The 16,287-nt window shown below is 40.6% G+C and overlaps 2 protein-coding genes across 5 annotated transcripts; one reads left to right on the plus strand and one right to left on the minus strand.

The window, feature by feature from the left end:
* Positions 1-2,259: 2,259 nt before the first annotated feature.
* Positions 2,260-13,277, plus strand: LOC146683925 (basement membrane-specific heparan sulfate proteoglycan core protein). Of its 4 annotated transcripts, XM_085443200.1 has the most exons (20): positions 2,260-2,662; positions 2,765-2,800; positions 3,531-3,581; positions 4,395-4,685; positions 4,773-5,039; positions 5,214-5,507; positions 6,538-6,819; positions 7,291-7,563; positions 7,709-7,978; positions 8,114-8,395; positions 8,868-9,140; positions 9,431-9,703; positions 10,340-10,597; positions 10,676-10,793; positions 10,895-11,049; positions 11,141-11,242; positions 11,669-11,734; positions 11,907-11,966; positions 12,262-12,333; positions 12,474-13,277. In XM_085443200.1, the coding sequence occupies exons 1-20, from the start codon at positions 2,575-2,577 to the stop codon at positions 12,536-12,538; spliced, it is 3,576 nt and encodes a 1,191-aa protein (XP_085299326.1). In that variant the 5' UTR covers positions 2,260-2,574; the 3' UTR covers positions 12,539-13,277. The 4 variants fall into 4 exon arrangements, with proteins under 4 accessions (XP_085299326.1, XP_085299328.1, XP_085299327.1 ...); XM_085443202.1 differs by lacking the exon at positions 9,431-9,703 and having other exon boundaries at positions 2,262-2,662; XM_085443201.1 differs by lacking the exon at positions 8,868-9,140 and having other exon boundaries at positions 2,262-2,662.
* On the minus strand, positions 12,592-15,254 carry apobec2b (apolipoprotein B mRNA editing enzyme, catalytic polypeptide-like 2b). Its single transcript, XM_085443205.1, has 4 exons — positions 14,873-15,254; positions 13,963-14,143; positions 13,526-13,869; positions 12,592-13,398 (listed from the first exon to the last, which is right to left on the minus strand). Exons 1-3 carry the CDS (start codon positions 15,154-15,156, stop codon positions 13,528-13,530), a joined length of 807 nt encoding a protein of 268 aa, XP_085299331.1. The 5' UTR covers positions 15,157-15,254; the 3' UTR covers positions 12,592-13,398; positions 13,526-13,527.
* Positions 15,255-16,287: the final 1,033 nt, after the last annotated feature.

Genomic DNA, 16,287 nt, shown 5'->3' on the forward strand with positions numbered 1-16,287 from the left:
AGTTATTGTTTGTGTGTGTGTGTGTGTGTGTGTGTGTGTGTGTGTGTGTGTGTGTGTGTGTGTGTGTGGTTTTAAACTTTGTGGTCCACAAAACAACATAACAGTAAAAGAAGAACTGACTGCGTTACAGTCAGTGCGGGAGCCCTGCCCTGATAGCGGCCTGTGAGCGCTTTGGCACGGGCGAGGTGCCCACCGCAGCACCCGCTGCTTATTGAGAGTAAAGTCGTCATAAATAAGTCTCTAATAACGCCAGAAAAAGTCGCCAGATTTGTCGCTAGTCGCGTTTCAGAAAAAAAGTCGCTAAGGTGGCCTGAAAACTCGCTAAATATAGCGACAAAGTCGCTAAGTTGGCAACACTGGGAAGTAGTAAAGTTTGGGAAAAGAAAAACTACGGAAATCCCAGTTTAGAAGACAGGAAGGAGACTGTGCGCTCTGGAAGTGAAACCGACCCGTGAATGCATCATTGTGTGTGACAGTAACGTTAACGACAACGTAAGTTTTACATTATGTAACTTAAAAAAAAAAAGATGTTTGCTGACGTATTAATGGTGTCAGAAGCGACACAACAGCACCGGTAACTTTTGATGTCAACTACACACTAACAACCGCTAAACTGCGGTTTTAAACAGAGCCGAGGTTGTTGTATGTGGTTCAAGCCACCGATAACAGTACCTGTAAGTGCCTGTTTATTATTGTTTGTTATTATTGTTATTATTAGTAGTAGTAATAGCATCAATACCAAAATAAAACTACTCCAAAACATATGATTCACTAAATACTACTTTAGACAAATCATGCAGTTCCCCCCCCCCTAATAGAAACATATATATACTCAGCAGCCACTTCACTGGCTACACCTGTTCAACTGCCCATCACATGGCTGCAACTCAGTCTGTATAATATCTGCTGCCATAATCCACTATCTTCAAAGCAGAAGTTCAAACTCAGCATCAGAAAGAAGCTCAATTAAGTATTTTTGAACATGGCATGGTTGTTGGTGTCAGACAGGCTGGTCTGGCTATTTCAGAAACTGCTGGTCTTCTGGGACTTTTCCACACAATCATCTCTAGGGTTTGATGGTATCGTCTGAAAAACAGAAAATATTGATGCTATAAGTCAGGGGAGAATCAACAGAATGCTTTGAGCTGATATCAGAGCAACACTAACTCAAAGAACCGCTGATTACAACCAAGGTGTGCAGAAGAGCTCTGAATGCACAACTTGATGCAGAAGCAGCAGAAGACCAGACTGGAAGTCACTCATGTAGGGTGATAAGAGAACAGTGAGGCTACACAAATGCAAACACCAAAACTGACGCTGGAAGAGTGCAAAAAATGGTGGCAGGTGTGATTTATCTCGATTTCTCGTCCACATTCAATTCAATCGAATTAAATTCTGTTCAGTTTTATTTATATAGTGCAACAGTGCATCTTATATCATCTGTATCATGAAGAACTGACGATGTTCTGCAAGCAAAAGAGCAGTCCAAGTACTTTGTACTAGCAAGGTGTAACTAATGAAGTGGCCACCGAGTATACATGGCCTGGTGAAATTTAATCATTATAATCAGGCTCTAATAAACTGGATAAATCAAAAGACTGATATATACAAATGTTTTTTTAAAGATAGGTTATGGTTGTTATTCCCAGGTTTGATATGAACCGAGGTTTATTTTAGTTTGACATGACATAACGGGATTTTCTGTGTTATACAGACACCTTGTGGTGAGTAGGGTGAGTGAAGTCCTCGCTTACACAGGAACTGAAATGTGATGCATCTCGGTGCAAAACACCCAGCCTTACAGGAAGTCACCAGAGAGAGAAAGATTCATTCGACACGTAATAATTAAAACTGATGTGCTCGTTAAGGCTGTTTTGAATATTACATATAATGTAGTTACATGTGTGCTCTAAAAGGTGTTTTCAGTCAAAATGAAACTGTTAAGAAATTTCCTTTCTTGTTTTTCGAGAGCAACTTTCAGCTGAAGACAAAAGGAAGTCACAGTTTGTGGTTAGACGCTAGTTTCATATAAGTTTATAAAAAAAGTATAATTTAAATAACCTGCAGTTTCCGTTCATCCCCTCAAATCACGCCTCAGCTACAGTTTCCAAATGGCCTGCACCATAGTAAAAGGATAACTTTGATTTTAGGAATGCATTTGTTGATGTTGGTAGTTTTTTAAAATGATTTCTTTTGTTTAGTTTTTTTCTGCACAATGAAATATCCCAGCTACGACATGCTGGCTAAGTCATAGACGACTTTAGGTCTAAAATCGTCAAATTGAGCACAATATCGAGCTTTGTCAACAGTTTAGCATCTTGCACATTCTTTCAATTCCCTAAACCCTCCTTTTATTTCACACAAATCAGCAGTTCAACTTTGTATCAACAACAAACATCTGAGTGTGGTTCACCAACACATTTCCTGTTGCCTTAACAAAAAAAGGCAGTTGTCAGAGAGCGACAGGAAAGCTGCTGTCCTGAGGTGAGTTCAGAAATGAAGCTGTCACATACGCCCATTTATACTGCAACTGCGCTCTATTTCCTTTACTGAATGTCACAGCGAAGCAGATAAATGAGTCAACTGAGACACCCAGTCTCTACATGTGCTACACGTGCAGCTCAATGGAAAATGTGGCTGTTCAAGGTCTTCAGTGTAATATGTAAGTTTTTAAGCGTTTATGTTCAATTCTGTAGTTTATAAAGAATATTTTCACTTACATGCAAATCTTAATGCAACTGAACATTGTTTGGTTCTTTGACAGATGCGGTTGCTGTTTGTGCTTCTGAGGATAACGATGGTAGGAAAAACTGTCTTTCATGCCGAGAGCAGATTTTCACACATTTGAGCAGATTGCACTGTTTTAGAAGTTGAAGATGATTTTTGGAAAAAGATTTTTTAAAACATTTTCATGTTGAGCAAAAACACCAGATTCAGTACAGAAGTTAACTGTTAAGATCATAAAGTGTCTCTTAAACCAACATTTATGCACTGAATGCCTACATGGCTGAGTCTGAGTCGAGCAAGAGCAATGTTTAGGAAGTAGAACTTGGGTAAATTTAACAAGAGGAACATGAAGTACTTTATTGTCATGAGTCTGAAAGTTCCTACAACTAGATACACACACTTATAAACTCATGTGTCCGTATTACCTCACGCCAGCCTAATCTCAATAGTCTCCTGTCATCATGCCGTAGGTTTCACTTGACAGTATTGAGAGTGGATGTATTGTGTAATTGTTTTGTATGTAGGACACAAAGGATGTTTTCCTCCTTTTTCTACATGAGAAGTGTTTTTAAGTCATTGTTTTGTCAAACTAAAAGTTCTTAAAAGTTGTGAAAAATGTATTCATTTCAATCATTCATGTCTACTAAAAAAAGAATTAGGCATCGCAGTTTGAGATTGGAGCTCTGATTTAACTGTTACCAGTGTTTTTATGAAGTCTCACCTTTACATTGTGGATATGACTCAAACCTTGTTTTTTTAAAATCTAAACTTTGCTCTCCACATCTTTTCTCTTCTTCATCCAGCAACCACCTACAGTTATAGAGAAAGTGAATCGACAGCACCTCCTCCTTTTGGTGAGATTATGACCTCAGTTTTTTTGATCATATGTACTCGTCAAACGCCACTTGCACTGTGCCGCTAACATGTCGGGCTCGTTTTTGGCTTCAGAGCTACCTTAACTGGCATGCCGAGCATCATGCACAGCCTGCACATTAGTGGGCAGCAGTACCTGCATGATGGATTTGTTTTATTTAACCACATCCGATAGGTGACGTATTTCACTGACATCTAGTCAGATCTGAATTCAGTGAACACTTCGTTGTGTTCAAGAATACAGCGCGAGTGTTTGAGCTTTGGCATGCCGTCCTGTTGAATAGATGGGTACAATTTATCAGTAAAGGAATGGGCAGGGCCAGCAACAACGGGCTACTTGAGTAAGCTTTTTAGGTGATGTCTGATTGATGCTGTAGAGTATCTAAAGACTTCCTACTGACCCATAAAACACCCCATTCAACGCAACAATTCTGAGGTTGTGTCATTACAGAAATCTAACCAATCAAAATGTTTTTTCCGGTCTTTAATTGTCAAGTTTTGGTAACTTTGGTTTCCTGTTCTTACCTGACACGATTAGCATCTGGTGTTTTTGTGCTCACATCTACTTCAGCTTTTACTGCGTTCTACATTCACAGATGCTCCTCTGTGTACTTCGTTTGTGATTATTCTTTTAGATTTACTGATATTTTTATATTACGTCTGTAGCCATCATTAGGGGGGTTTTGCTCAGATTCTGGATATACGAATGGAATCTAAACTCCCAGTTGTTTTTCTTTTAGGAGTGTAAACCCTCATTCATTCCCATTCGTTCACTTTTTTAAATCAATTTTCAGAGCCTCCGGTACCAGTTCTGGAGCGAACGTCCTCCTGGTCAGACGTCTTCTCTTCTGAGAAAGTAGTGCTAGAATGTAAAGCCACTAGCAGCTCGGAGCTGATCATCACATGGAAGAAAGATGGAAGCCCTCTAGGTTCTGGTCCAAATCTGTCTCCGTCCCCAGATAAGTCAGTGCTTACAATCACAGCGTCATCAACACAAGATTCTGGAAATTACACCTGTGTGGTTGAGGGCAAAAAGAAGCCCAGTCAAACTAAAGAAAGTGGACCTGTCGAAATTACAGTTTATGGTAAGGTTCGTTGCAATATTTGTGCTGTATTTATAGAGAGAGTGTAGACTGCTGAAGCATGCCCTTTTCTTTCTGTGTCCTGAGCAGCAAGCACACCCAAGCCCACACTTGCACGAGATTCAGACTTTGGCGAGATGTTCCCCGGCGAATCCATCACTTTGACCTGCAGTGTTGATGTGTCGTCTGGATGGGAGTACCTGTGGCACAATGATCAACACCAGATTTCAGGAGTTAATAATAAGTCGTATACCATAAATTCTGTAATGACTCAAAACAGTGGACAGTATTATTGCCAAGGCAAAAGAGATCAGTTTCTTACACATTTAAGTGAGAGCACAACTCTTAAAGTTATTGGTAAGTATCCACTGTGCCACCAGTACATAAACTACAGCATTCATGTTTATTTACATGAGGCTGTGTGTAACTTTGGATGCATGTATAGTACTTGGATGATGTACATAGCAATTTGGCTTTCTTACTGATACTCTTTTAACCTGCAGTTAAAAGTTCTCTTTTTTTGTGTTACAGACCCACCAACACCAGGTCTGCAGCTTCAGACTGCCTGGAAAGATGTGTTTGAAGGTGAGGCGGTGGAATTTCGCTGTCACGTTGTCAGCAGCACCCCTGGCTGGACGTTTACATGGCACAGAAATAAGCAGCAGCTCCAAATTAACCCAGTTGAGATCATTAATGGGGACGGATCATCATTAAAAATCAACCCGGTCCGTCAGACGCATAAAGGATCATATACCTGCAAAGCTCACCTTACATCTAGGGGAGTGAACTCTGGATTCAGCAGCGAGGTTATGATCCAAGTTAGCGGTGAGTTTTCTTGCATGTGCATGGCATTACTTTAACTTGCATTAACAGTTTAAGAAATAACAAAGTAATAAGAGTACGACAGGCTAACAGGGTGATTCTGTCACTGTGGACAGAGCCAAACAGTCTGTTTTGGCCCTCTGCGTTGCTTCATATATACCTCACAGACGAACATGAGATTCTTATCAGTTTTCTCAAACCTCACCACAACAGTAGGTGAACACAAGTAAAATTATTGTTGTAAATAAGCAGTTGGTATTGTGAATATGCAAAATGCTAATCTTGTGTATAAGCAGGTCATATTTTGCGTTGTCCATACTGTTATTAAAACCTCAAAACTTCTTTGTACTCCGTGAAACAGCATTTTGAGAGCATCTTCCTTCCGTTATTTTCTGCATCGTCTGTCGAAACAGGATGTTGTGGCGTAGCATAAAGCACAGAGGGATGCCTCAAAAGCCGTCAGGGTGTTAGAACATAGGTGGAGCTGTGAGGGAAAGAATAAGATCATTTGTGTAAAAGGACACATCCTGTTTTACACACTAAATAATAGAAATCATTGCTAGCTGCAACTGTAAAAGCATGCTATGTTAAATGGTTAATGCGTCTGCTTTCGTCAGAGATTCCAGTTCCAACTTCAACAGACACACTCAAGTGGGCACATGTGTTCCCCACCGAGAGTGTGAAGTTCAAGTGTGGGATGGGGCAGGGCGCCTGTGACTGGATGTATACATGTTAGAGAGATGGGACGCAGGTCCACGCTGATGGTACTGTGTCTTTAGATGTGAATGAGGCTCTGCTTCAGCTGGTCATATAGGAAAAAATGTGTAGTGGAAAAATCCAGAACAGGGCTGTCACCAGCCAAACCAGTTCTGAAGTTTCTCTCCCAGTGTGGTGAGTTTTAGAAATTTACACAACATCACAAACGCTTTTGTGATTTGAGATACTTTGGGGTATTATTATGGTGAGAATCAAAACAGAGAAAATCTAATGATTTGTAAAATGATTAACAAGTCTCTTATATTTTATTTTTTAGAAATTCCTGTTCCAACTCTGAAGCTAGTAACCAAATGGCCAGATGTGTTCCCCACTGAGAGTGTAAATATGATCTGTGAGATGCAGACGGACAGCGCTGACTGGACATACGCGTTTTACAGAGATGTCACTGAGGTCCAGCATTATAATTCAGATAAGGGCAGAAATCTTTCCATCACCCCTGCTTCAACCTCAGACGGGGGAAACTACAGCTGCTCAGGAAAACTGAAGAGCAGGGACGTCTACAGCACCAAAGGTTCTCCACTAAATCTTCATGTCTATGGTGAGATTTGTTTTCTTCTTCTGATTTTTGACACGGTTCTTCATTGAAACTTGTCTTTTTCAGTTTTGCTGTGTTAGCTGTAATTTTAAAGTAAAGGTTTAAAATGTTGCAATTGTAAGGCTGTTGACTCTCCTGCTAACAGTTAGAGAATGACAGTGATAACTCATTTACAAATGTGCAAGGTATGTTTATATAAACTCTTCTTCAGAATATTTATTTGTAGTCCAGCAGGTTTGTTTCTGCTTCCATTTATAAAAACTCTTCTGAAGTTTCTCTCACTGTGTGGTGAGTTTTAGAAATTTACACAACATCACAAATGCTTTTGTGTATTTTTACAAAGGAACTTTTTCAAGTTCAGGTATAAAACATATCAAATATTATATTAAAATACAAGAGTGATTGTTTGAGGCACATCACTAGCTACACATTAGCTCCCACATATGTTTGATTGTCATGTTCATATCCCCTCAGCTGAGAAACCCACTCTCACACTGACACGAGATCCAGAATACGATGTGATGTTTGCTGGAGAAGTGGTCACCTTCAGCTGTGCCATCAGTGTCCAGTCTGAATGGACGTACCTGTGGTACAAAGATGGCAGTAAGGTTACTGGATCATCAGACAAACTTATAGTTCAAATTAGGGGAACAGCAGATCAGGGATCGTATACATGCAAAGCAACAAGAGGTCAAAATCCAGCCTTCATCACTGATTCAAGTGGAGCTAAACAACTTAAAGTGCAAGGTAAGTTTCTATTGACTCTTCTTCAGAGTATCTGTTTGTAGTCCAGCAGCTTTGTTCCTGCTTTCATTTCAGAACCTTTTTCATGAACACTTCAGTTGCTTCTGTCTAAAATTAAAAAGACACTACTTCCTCTTTGTCTGTTCAGAAAACAAGCCGAAGCCTACAATAACTCAACAGCCAGACGCTGAAAAGCTTTACGTTGGAGAAAACGTGTCCTTTGAATGCAAAGTTGAAAACTCAGATGGATGGAGCTATGACTGGTACAAAGATGAAGCATCAATTCCCAACAACAGCAACAGTTTAAAAATGGAAGGACTCGTTTTGTTAAACGGGGGAGTTTATAAGTGCAAGGCCAAAAGAGACAAAACAGGATTCAACACAGAATTCAGTGACCAGCGGACCGTACAAATCTCTGGTGAGCTAAAGAAAGACTCTTTGAAATCATGTGATTTGAGATACTTTGGGGTATTATTATGGGGAGAATCAAAACAGAGAAAATCTCTAATGATTTGTAAAATGATTAACAAGTCTCTTATATTTTATTTTTTAGAAATTCCTGTTCCAACTCTGAAGCTAGTAACCAAATGGCCAGATGTGTTCCCCACTGAGAGTGTAAATATGATCTGTGAGATGCAGACGGACAGCGCTGACTGGACATACGCGTTTTACAGAGATGTCACTGAGGTCCAGCATTATAATTCAGATAAGGGCAGAAATCTTTCCATCACCTCTGCTTCAACCTCAGACGGGGGAAGCTACAGCTGCTCAGGAAAACTGAAGAGCAGGGACGTCTACAGCACCAAAAGTTCTCCACTAAATCTTCATGTCTATGGTGAGATTTGTTTTCTTCTTCTGATTTTTGACACGGTTCTTCATTGAAACTTGTCTTTTTCAGTTTTGCTGTGTTAGCTGTAATTTTAAAGTAAAGGTTTAAAAGATTGCAAATGTAAGGCTGTTGACTCTCCTGCTAACAGTTAGAGAATGACAGTGATAACTCATTTACAAATGTGCAAGGTATGTTTATATAAACTCTTCTTCAGAATATTTATTTGTAGTCCAGCAGGTTTGTTTCTGCTTCCATTTATAAAAACTCTTCTGAAGTTTCTCTCACTGTGTGGTGAGTGTTAGAAATTTACACAACATCACAAATGCTTTTGTGTATTTTTACAAAGGAACTTTTTCAAGTTCAGGTATAAAACATATCAAATATTATATCAAAATACAAGAGTGATTGTTTGAGGCACGTCACAATGTCCACATTAAATACTGCATAATTTTTGATTGTCATGTTCATATCCCCTCAGCTAAGAAACCCACTCTCACACTGACACAAGATCCAAACTACGATGTGATGTTTGCTGGAGAAGCGGTCACCTTCAGCTGTGCCATCAGTGTCCAGTCTGAATGGACCTACCTGTGGTACATAAATGGCCGTCAGCTTCCTGGATCATCAGACAAACTTAAAGTTCAAATTCGTGGAACAGCAGATCAGGGATCGTATACATGCAAAGCAGCAAGAGGTCAAAATTCAGCCTTCATCACTGATTCAAGTGCAGCTAAACAACTTAAAGTGCAACGTAAGTTTCTATTGACTCTTCTTCAGAATATTTATTTTTAGATTATCAGGTTTGTTTCTGCTTCCATTTATAAAAACTCTTCTGAAGTTTCTCTCCCAGTGTGGTGAGTTTTAGAAATTTACACAACATCACAAACGCTTTTGTGTATTTTTACAAAGGAATTTTTTCAAGTTCAGGTATAAAACATATCAAATATTATATTAAAATACAAGAGTAATTGTTTGAGGCACGTCACAATGTCCACATTAAATACTGCATAATTTTTGATTGTCATGTTCATATCCCCTCAGCTGAGAAACCCACTCTCACACTGACACGAGATCCAGAATACGATGTGATGTTTGCTGGAGAAGCGGTCACCTTCAGCTGTGCCATCAGTGTCCAGTCTGCATGGACATACCTGTGGTACAAAGATGGCAGTAAGGTTACTGGATCATCAGACAAACTTATAGTTCAAATTAGGGGAACAGCAGATCAGGGATCGTATACATGCAAAGCAACAAGAGGTCAAAATCCAGCCTTCAACACTGATTCAAGTGCAGCTAAACAACTTAAAGTGCAAGGTAAGTTTCTATTGACTCTTCTTCAGAATATCTGTTTGTAGTCCAGCAGCTTTGTTCCTGCTTTCATTTCAGAACCTTTTTCATGAACACTTCAGTTGCTTCTGTCTAAAGATAAACACTCAGACACTACTTCTTTGTTTTGCTGTTTTAAAATGTTAAAAATGTTTAAAAGATTGCAAATGTAAGGCTGTTGACTCTCCTGCTAACAGTTAGACTGTGAGAGTGTTGACCCATTTACAAATGCAATGTTCACACCAGAGGGGGAAGGTTGGCTTGAAAATTAGGGAAGCCATAAAAACATAAACACCCATGTTAACCTCATTCAATGCAAAGGTGATAAAGTCTTCAGGAAGTCAGCGGTTAATTCACATGAAGTCTAGTAAAGTTATTATTATATTTACACACTAAAAAGTACATTAAAAATGTTGTTGTGTTTACTGTAGCATCATAGGGATGGAGCAGCATCATCGTGTAACTCTGTAACTACCTCAAATAAAAAAGTTTTTTCATCCTGGCAGAGAAGTGTTCTCGTTATGAAAATGGATATTTAAAGCAGTGCAGACTAGTTAATGGCCGTCTGACTTGTATTTCAGTGCTCTTGTACAACTCTCATTGTTGATTCTTATCAACCCTCAGATGCACCGACAGTCACACTGGAGCAGAATCCGGCACATAATTTGATGCACTCTGAGGACTCAGTGTCCTTTAACTGTCACGTTAATGTTTCCTCTGGATGGATGTATCTGTGGTACAAAGATGGCAGCAAGTTAGACTTATCTGGAAGCAAACACAACATCACTTCTGTGGCAACAAAAGACTCTGGTTCATATAACTGCAAAGTTAAAAGAGGAAAGGTCTTCGATTCAGACAACAAAATAAAGCTCGACGTTGAAGGTACGTTTTTTGATTTCCTCCTTTCATTCTTCTGGTTTTGAATGTTTGTTATTCACTTCTTGGTTGCGTTTATTACAGAGCGCCCAAAGGCTTCTATAGTCCTGCTAACTGGCTGGTCAGACGTCTTCTCCACTGATAGCTTGAGTCTAAAATGTGAAGTAAAGGAGAGCACGCACAACTGGATGCATTACACATGGTAATATAACAATGTTCATAATTATTAGTGCCCTGTGTAGATTCTGCTCTTTAGGAAAATTCAGCAGTAATGCAGATTTTCAATAAACTGAATTTTAATAGGTTCAAAGAGGGGGAACGAATCGATTCATTCAATGTGACACATACAGTAACTCCCAGCAATGACCCCGACCAGAGTACTTACACCTGCTGTGCACATGCTGATGAGAGACCCTTATACTCAAAATCCAGTGACTCCTTCAAGACCAAGAACCTTCGTAAGTACAACTGAGCTCTGCTAGTTATGAATCTTCTCTCAAAATAATATTCTGTCATTAATCTTGTGCTTTGTTTTGTTTTAATGTTTAGTGTTAAAGAGGCGGGTGCTTCTTTCCATCTCTGGCTGCATCGTCTTTGGTATCGCTGCGGTCTTGATAGGATGCGTGGCCCTGAGAGTCTTCCGCAAACCAAGTATGCTTTCTTATCTTTTTGACTGTGCAAATTCTAAAACTCTGTAAGAACCAACATCATAACTTTTAGAATGAATGAAAGTGGGCAAACTGAAGAGTGAAATAAAAAACCTTTAGAAAAACGATTTGCACCTAAATCTGCAGCTGCATTTGGTTGGACAGGTGCAGAAATTTTATCTATTCAGCCTGCACTTTTACCCTCGCACTGCTCTCAAAGTGTCTTTCTTGGGCATCTCTCCCACTCGACATTATTAAACAGACTACGTACCAGTAAGTTAGTGAATCATTTTGTAGCTAAAGATAAACTATTATCTTAAAGGGTTAATGGAATCCAAAATCAGCACAGTATTAAGGTGACACCCAACTTATATAAATGTCCAAATCAATACAAGTATCACAAAAACTTGAGCTGTTAATTTTCACACAGATGGTCGTGATGACAAAATGGAAGAGGTCAACCTGTTTCCGACAATGGCCGAGCTAAAGATAACTGGTAAGTTAGCACCATGTCAGTGACGTGGTTTTGGTCGCCCTTTCCAAGTATGCTGTAGATAGAGGCCGCCACAAAAAACAAAAAAAAAAGAAAGGCTGGGAAACTACCGACTTGCACATAAAAGTTTAGGTGTGACTTCCTGTATTTAACTTCTTTATTCCTCTTACTGCAGATGTGCCGTGTCCACTGGTTGAGTACATCACTGATGCCTCTCTGAATGCACCAGCTAAAGGTAAAAATAAATAAATCTCGTAATGAGTGAGCACATAAGTCCTTTTTCGAAGAAGTCGTTATCATGATTGATTCATCTGCTGCTTTTGTAACTATGTAATATGAGGAAACTGAGAATACATCACTTCCTTGGGAGAAACAAAATACTTCCTTTAAATGTCATATTTTGCAGTAAGTCTGAAACTGAAAAGTAAGAAAATCGCTGTAAGCAGAGAAGATTTGATTGACATACTTAAATAAGCGCTCAGCTGTCGTAAAAGATGCTGATTCTTTTCTTTCTTAATCCGTCTGAACAGAAGAAGAGGAGGAGAATGGCACAGTCTGCAGTGAAACAACACCCTTACCAATAACCAAGCAGGAGGACCAAGGTAATAAAGTTTAAATCACAAATGCACTTTGCTAATGCGCTTATTTTTTTAATCTGCGGTGATGATGATGATGATCCTGTGTCAGCGTTTCTAAAACATAAAACACAATTTCTCTGTTTTTCCACAAACCTGGTCTTTAGCTGCAACGACTGACAACCAGGAAACAACAGAAACCAACGGTGGGCTGAGTTCTTTTCTAAAATGAATGACGAAGTCTTTGCATCAACAACAGGCCTATCAATGAGTCAGCAGACGTACTTCAGCTCTGTGAGGCTTTAATGGTCAGTGCACACCAGAAAACAACATCTTTGTGCGATCTAGTGATGTGGCAGTCACAGGACATCTGAAACTCAGCTGAAGATCATTACAATTGATGTGAAAGGTTTTCGTTTTAGACGTACTCTGTCATGGCCCGACAGCTGGAAACTCTTCAGGGCGAGATAGTTTTAAAAAACCAGCTACTGAAAAAAATAAACATATGATAAAATATGCATGAACAGATATTTTATACACACATTTCCAAACAGCACAAAACTGTTGAGGATTTATGCATCGTTTAATTCACATTGTTTGAATGAATTTGGATTTTAAGGCACTGTTAAATAGAAAAAACATTATTTATGAGCTGAACATCATTTATAACCACTGTTCATTTTGAGTTGCTGTATATATTTTACATGTACGATGACGTGGAGGAGAATTTATTCGTTGTTCTTCAGTTAGATCTTCAGTTCTCCGAGCAAGCAGCAGATGTCAGCAGATGTAACACAGGCTGTGGTGTTGTCCAAACTTTATTTTTACCGTAACGATGAATGTCACTTTTGTTCTTTGCTTCTTGCTTCGTTTTCTAACCACTTGGATGTTGATTAGTTGATGTATTTATGTAAAAATTCAAGCATTTTAAGTTTCCACATGAATTGTGTTAATAAAAAGTATAAAATGTTGCCAAGAGTGCATAAACTAACAACATTCTGCACCGTGTGACTGCAAGAAGCACGCATTCAGCCAGTGGGAATTTCACAAGTAGTGCGATTTGTGGATCAGTCGGTGGGGAGGTCCGTGCATCTGTAGCAGTGACAAGAAAGAGGACAGAATCCACATGGAAAACCAAGTTACCATCTATAAATAAACCTGTGATGAACCAAAAACAGCATGGTGGCTCACTGCATGCACAACACACACACTGACTCACATCTACTTGAGGATATCTGCCAGTTTTTCCATATAGTAGTTGTAGTTCTCCTGACAATCCTCCCAGGGTGTAAAGCTCTGATCCTCCTTCTCCACGTACGTTTCCCACACATGCAGGAAGTCAGACGGCTTCATCATTCGCAGTTTGCAGCCGGCTCTCACCAGGCCCTTAAGCCCTTCAACTATCTCTGGCTCCTCCCACTCGAAGAGACGGGAACAGAATATACAAAGACGCATCTTTTTGCGCTGCTGGAGGATGCTGGCCAACTTGGCTGCACAGGCCACACAGGGACTAGATGATACATACCATGTGACATCACACTCTAGAGAGGCATTAGGGAGCACCTACAGATGTGGGAGTCGAGGTTTGAGTCTAGTTTGTATTATGAAGTTAGAAATGAGAAAACTAGAGTTCACATTTGGGCACAATGGCATTACCTGTTCAAAGAAGGCCACCTCAGCGTGAGCGGTGGCATGTTCGTCCTCCATGTAACCTTTCAGAGGCTCTGCGCTGCCTCCTGCTGTATCCACTCTGAAACACAGGAGGGTTTTGTTCCTCCCTGATGAGTACTCCACATTCCTGAACTGAAACTTGAAGTAGAATGGGCTCATCTGTTCCCTGGTAGAGTAAAAGTGTGAGTTTTAACAAAGACGCCCTTTTGCCTTGTGAGTGAATCTAAAAGGAAGTGGTTTACTGGCAGAAACTGCTCTCATTATCAGGGTCAAAAGGTTTGTCCTCTGTCACCTCTCATTGTGGTTCATGACAGTGCAATGTGAGAAAAAGTCACAAATGACTTTCCAGGTGGGCAGACGTGCACTTGCTTGCCTAAGCATGGGTTGCTCATTTTGTGATGATCCAAACTAAAGTAATAAATAAAATGAAAAATAAAGAGCCAACGACTGAACGTTATGGCCTAAAGAACCTATACCAGCCAACTCCACCTGCCCGGACTTAATAATCTACTGTTCTACTGCACAAGGAGAGCCAGATGGATCACACAAAATAGATCTCATATAATGTTGATGGCGCTTTGCTTTGACAGCACATAGTCATAGGACAGATACGGGAAACAGATGCTAGGCAGGGGGATATATCTGGGGCCGGCTTCAGTGTTCACTTCGTGACTCATCCCTATTCTTACCACTACGCTAATAACAGCATGTGCAAGTCACCAGTTTCCTGTCTCATTGAAATCAAGTAAAGAACATGCACTTTAGAACAATATGACTTATACATAGAAAGGACTTCATCTATAAGATAAAACATGCTTGTGTTAAAGACTAAAACAGGTTAGTGGGACACACTGTTTTGAACTCCTTTATGGCATACGCAGTAAATTTTACCCACCCTGTGACGATCTCAAACGGAGGCAGTTCTATAGGCTGAAACTCCCCATTTTCATCACTGCTTTTTGCGTCTGCGCCTGCTGCCCCCTCACTTTCCCCATTCCTCTTCTCTTCATCTGTCTTTGGCTGCTCAGGGACCTTCTCTGGTTTCTTCTGGGGGTTTTCTGGCTTTTTTGCCGTATTCTCGTTCACCTTTTCCTTTTCTTTGTCCTTCTCACTATTCGTTTTGCTTTCCGCCTTCTTTTCTTTCCTCTTGACGCTGAACCGGCTGTTTCTGTCCGCCATGATTCTGTGCAAGTAGGTGACGGTGTCGGATGAAGAGCAGGGGTGAAAAGGAGAGAGAGAGACAGATGGGGAGGGGTGGAGGGTATAAGTGGAGTCATGACCCTAGTGCATTACAGAAATAGCACCTATTGTGTGCTAAGGTTGGAGTCAAAACATGTGCATATCTGACCAGGGTAGGGGGTAGGTGGCTCAGTTAACTAAGTCCCCTGCCTACAGTGGCCTGGCTATTAAAAGGCCAAATGACCAAACATGACTGACTGCCAGTGTGTGCGTGTGGTGAAAGGGACAAGACGAGCCTTAAATTTCTTCCATAATTTAGGCAATGTCCAAAAAATGAAAGACAAACCAAACAGCGTGCACAAATGTGCCGCCTCAAGCACGAGTGCTTTTCAATCCATCAGGCTTTCTAACTGTCAGCAGGCCAGCAACAGGCAGGTTATTAATAACACTGCTTGGCTGAGTGTGCGTGTCTGTGTGTACGGGGTAACCAGGGCTTTCAAGATACTAAACACCGCTTCTGTTTGTGCCAACTCCGATGTCCTGCAGCCCATTAGGCATTAGGAAGGCCAGCTAAAGGGCACCTCAAATAGGAGAGTATTTGGAGCAGAGCAGCACAAGCAAATGCAAACTCAGTGTGTAAAAGAGGGTTTGTCTCTGTGCTGTGAATAAGAGTGCGAGAGTGTGCAGTGGCCTAGTGTGCATGTGCCCGTGAACAATCAATCTATGAAATCACCCTGCATCAATATGGTGCTTTGCTGAGGCCATCGTGCAGGGGAGAGGGAAGAATTGGTTTTGTAAGGGTGTGAGCATTTTGTGTGTCTGTGTGCGGATGGAAAATGTCCTTCTGCACTGCAGATGTAATAACTTGAGGTATAAGGACCAGGGAGGGAGTGAGGGGGCAGTTCAATTACAATTTCCTCCCCCTCCCCCGGTCTCACTGTCTGCCAAGTAATTCATTTCAGAGGCAATTACCAACAGGGCTGCATCCCAGCCCAGTCGTCTAACTCAAATGGATGAGCTGTCACAGCTGGGGAGGGGCAGGTGGGTGCCTCAAGCTGCTCCACATATACTAACAAAGAACAACAACAACACACCCATGGAAAGCTGGGAAAACACGCGCTTCAAAGATGA

The sequence above is a fragment of the Copadichromis virginalis genome, linkage group LG20 (genome assembly GCF_057382275.1).
Source record: "Copadichromis virginalis isolate Kocher_CV1m ecotype Utaka linkage group LG20, C_Virginalis_male_GT1.1, whole genome shotgun sequence".
Taxonomy (NCBI): Eukaryota; Metazoa; Chordata; class Actinopteri; order Cichliformes; family Cichlidae; genus Copadichromis; species Copadichromis virginalis.

Excerpts from the sequence above, each read along its gene's own strand:
- LOC146683925 (XM_085443200.1), top strand. The coding sequence starts at position 2,575 with ATGAGTCAACTGAGACACCCAGTCTCTACATGTGCTACACGTGCAGCT. Across the intron at positions 5,040-5,213 it reads CACAACTCTTAAAGTTATTG|ACCCACCAACACCAGGTCTG; the intron begins GTAAGTATCCAC and ends TTTGTGTTACAG. Across the intron at positions 6,820-7,290 it reads ACTAAATCTTCATGTCTATG|CTGAGAAACCCACTCTCACA; the intron begins GTGAGATTTGTT and ends ATATCCCCTCAG.
- apobec2b (XM_085443205.1), bottom strand. The coding sequence starts at position 15,156 with ATGGCGGACAGAAACAGCCGGTTCAGCGTCAAGAGGAAAGAAAAGAAG. Across the intron at positions 14,144-14,872 it reads CCGTTTGAGATCGTCACAGG|GGAACAGATGAGCCCATTCT; the intron begins GTGGGTAAAATT and ends TTACTCTACCAG. Across the intron at positions 13,870-13,962 it reads AGGTGGCCTTCTTTGAACAG|GTGCTCCCTAATGCCTCTCT; the intron begins GTAATGCCATTG and ends CCACATCTGTAG.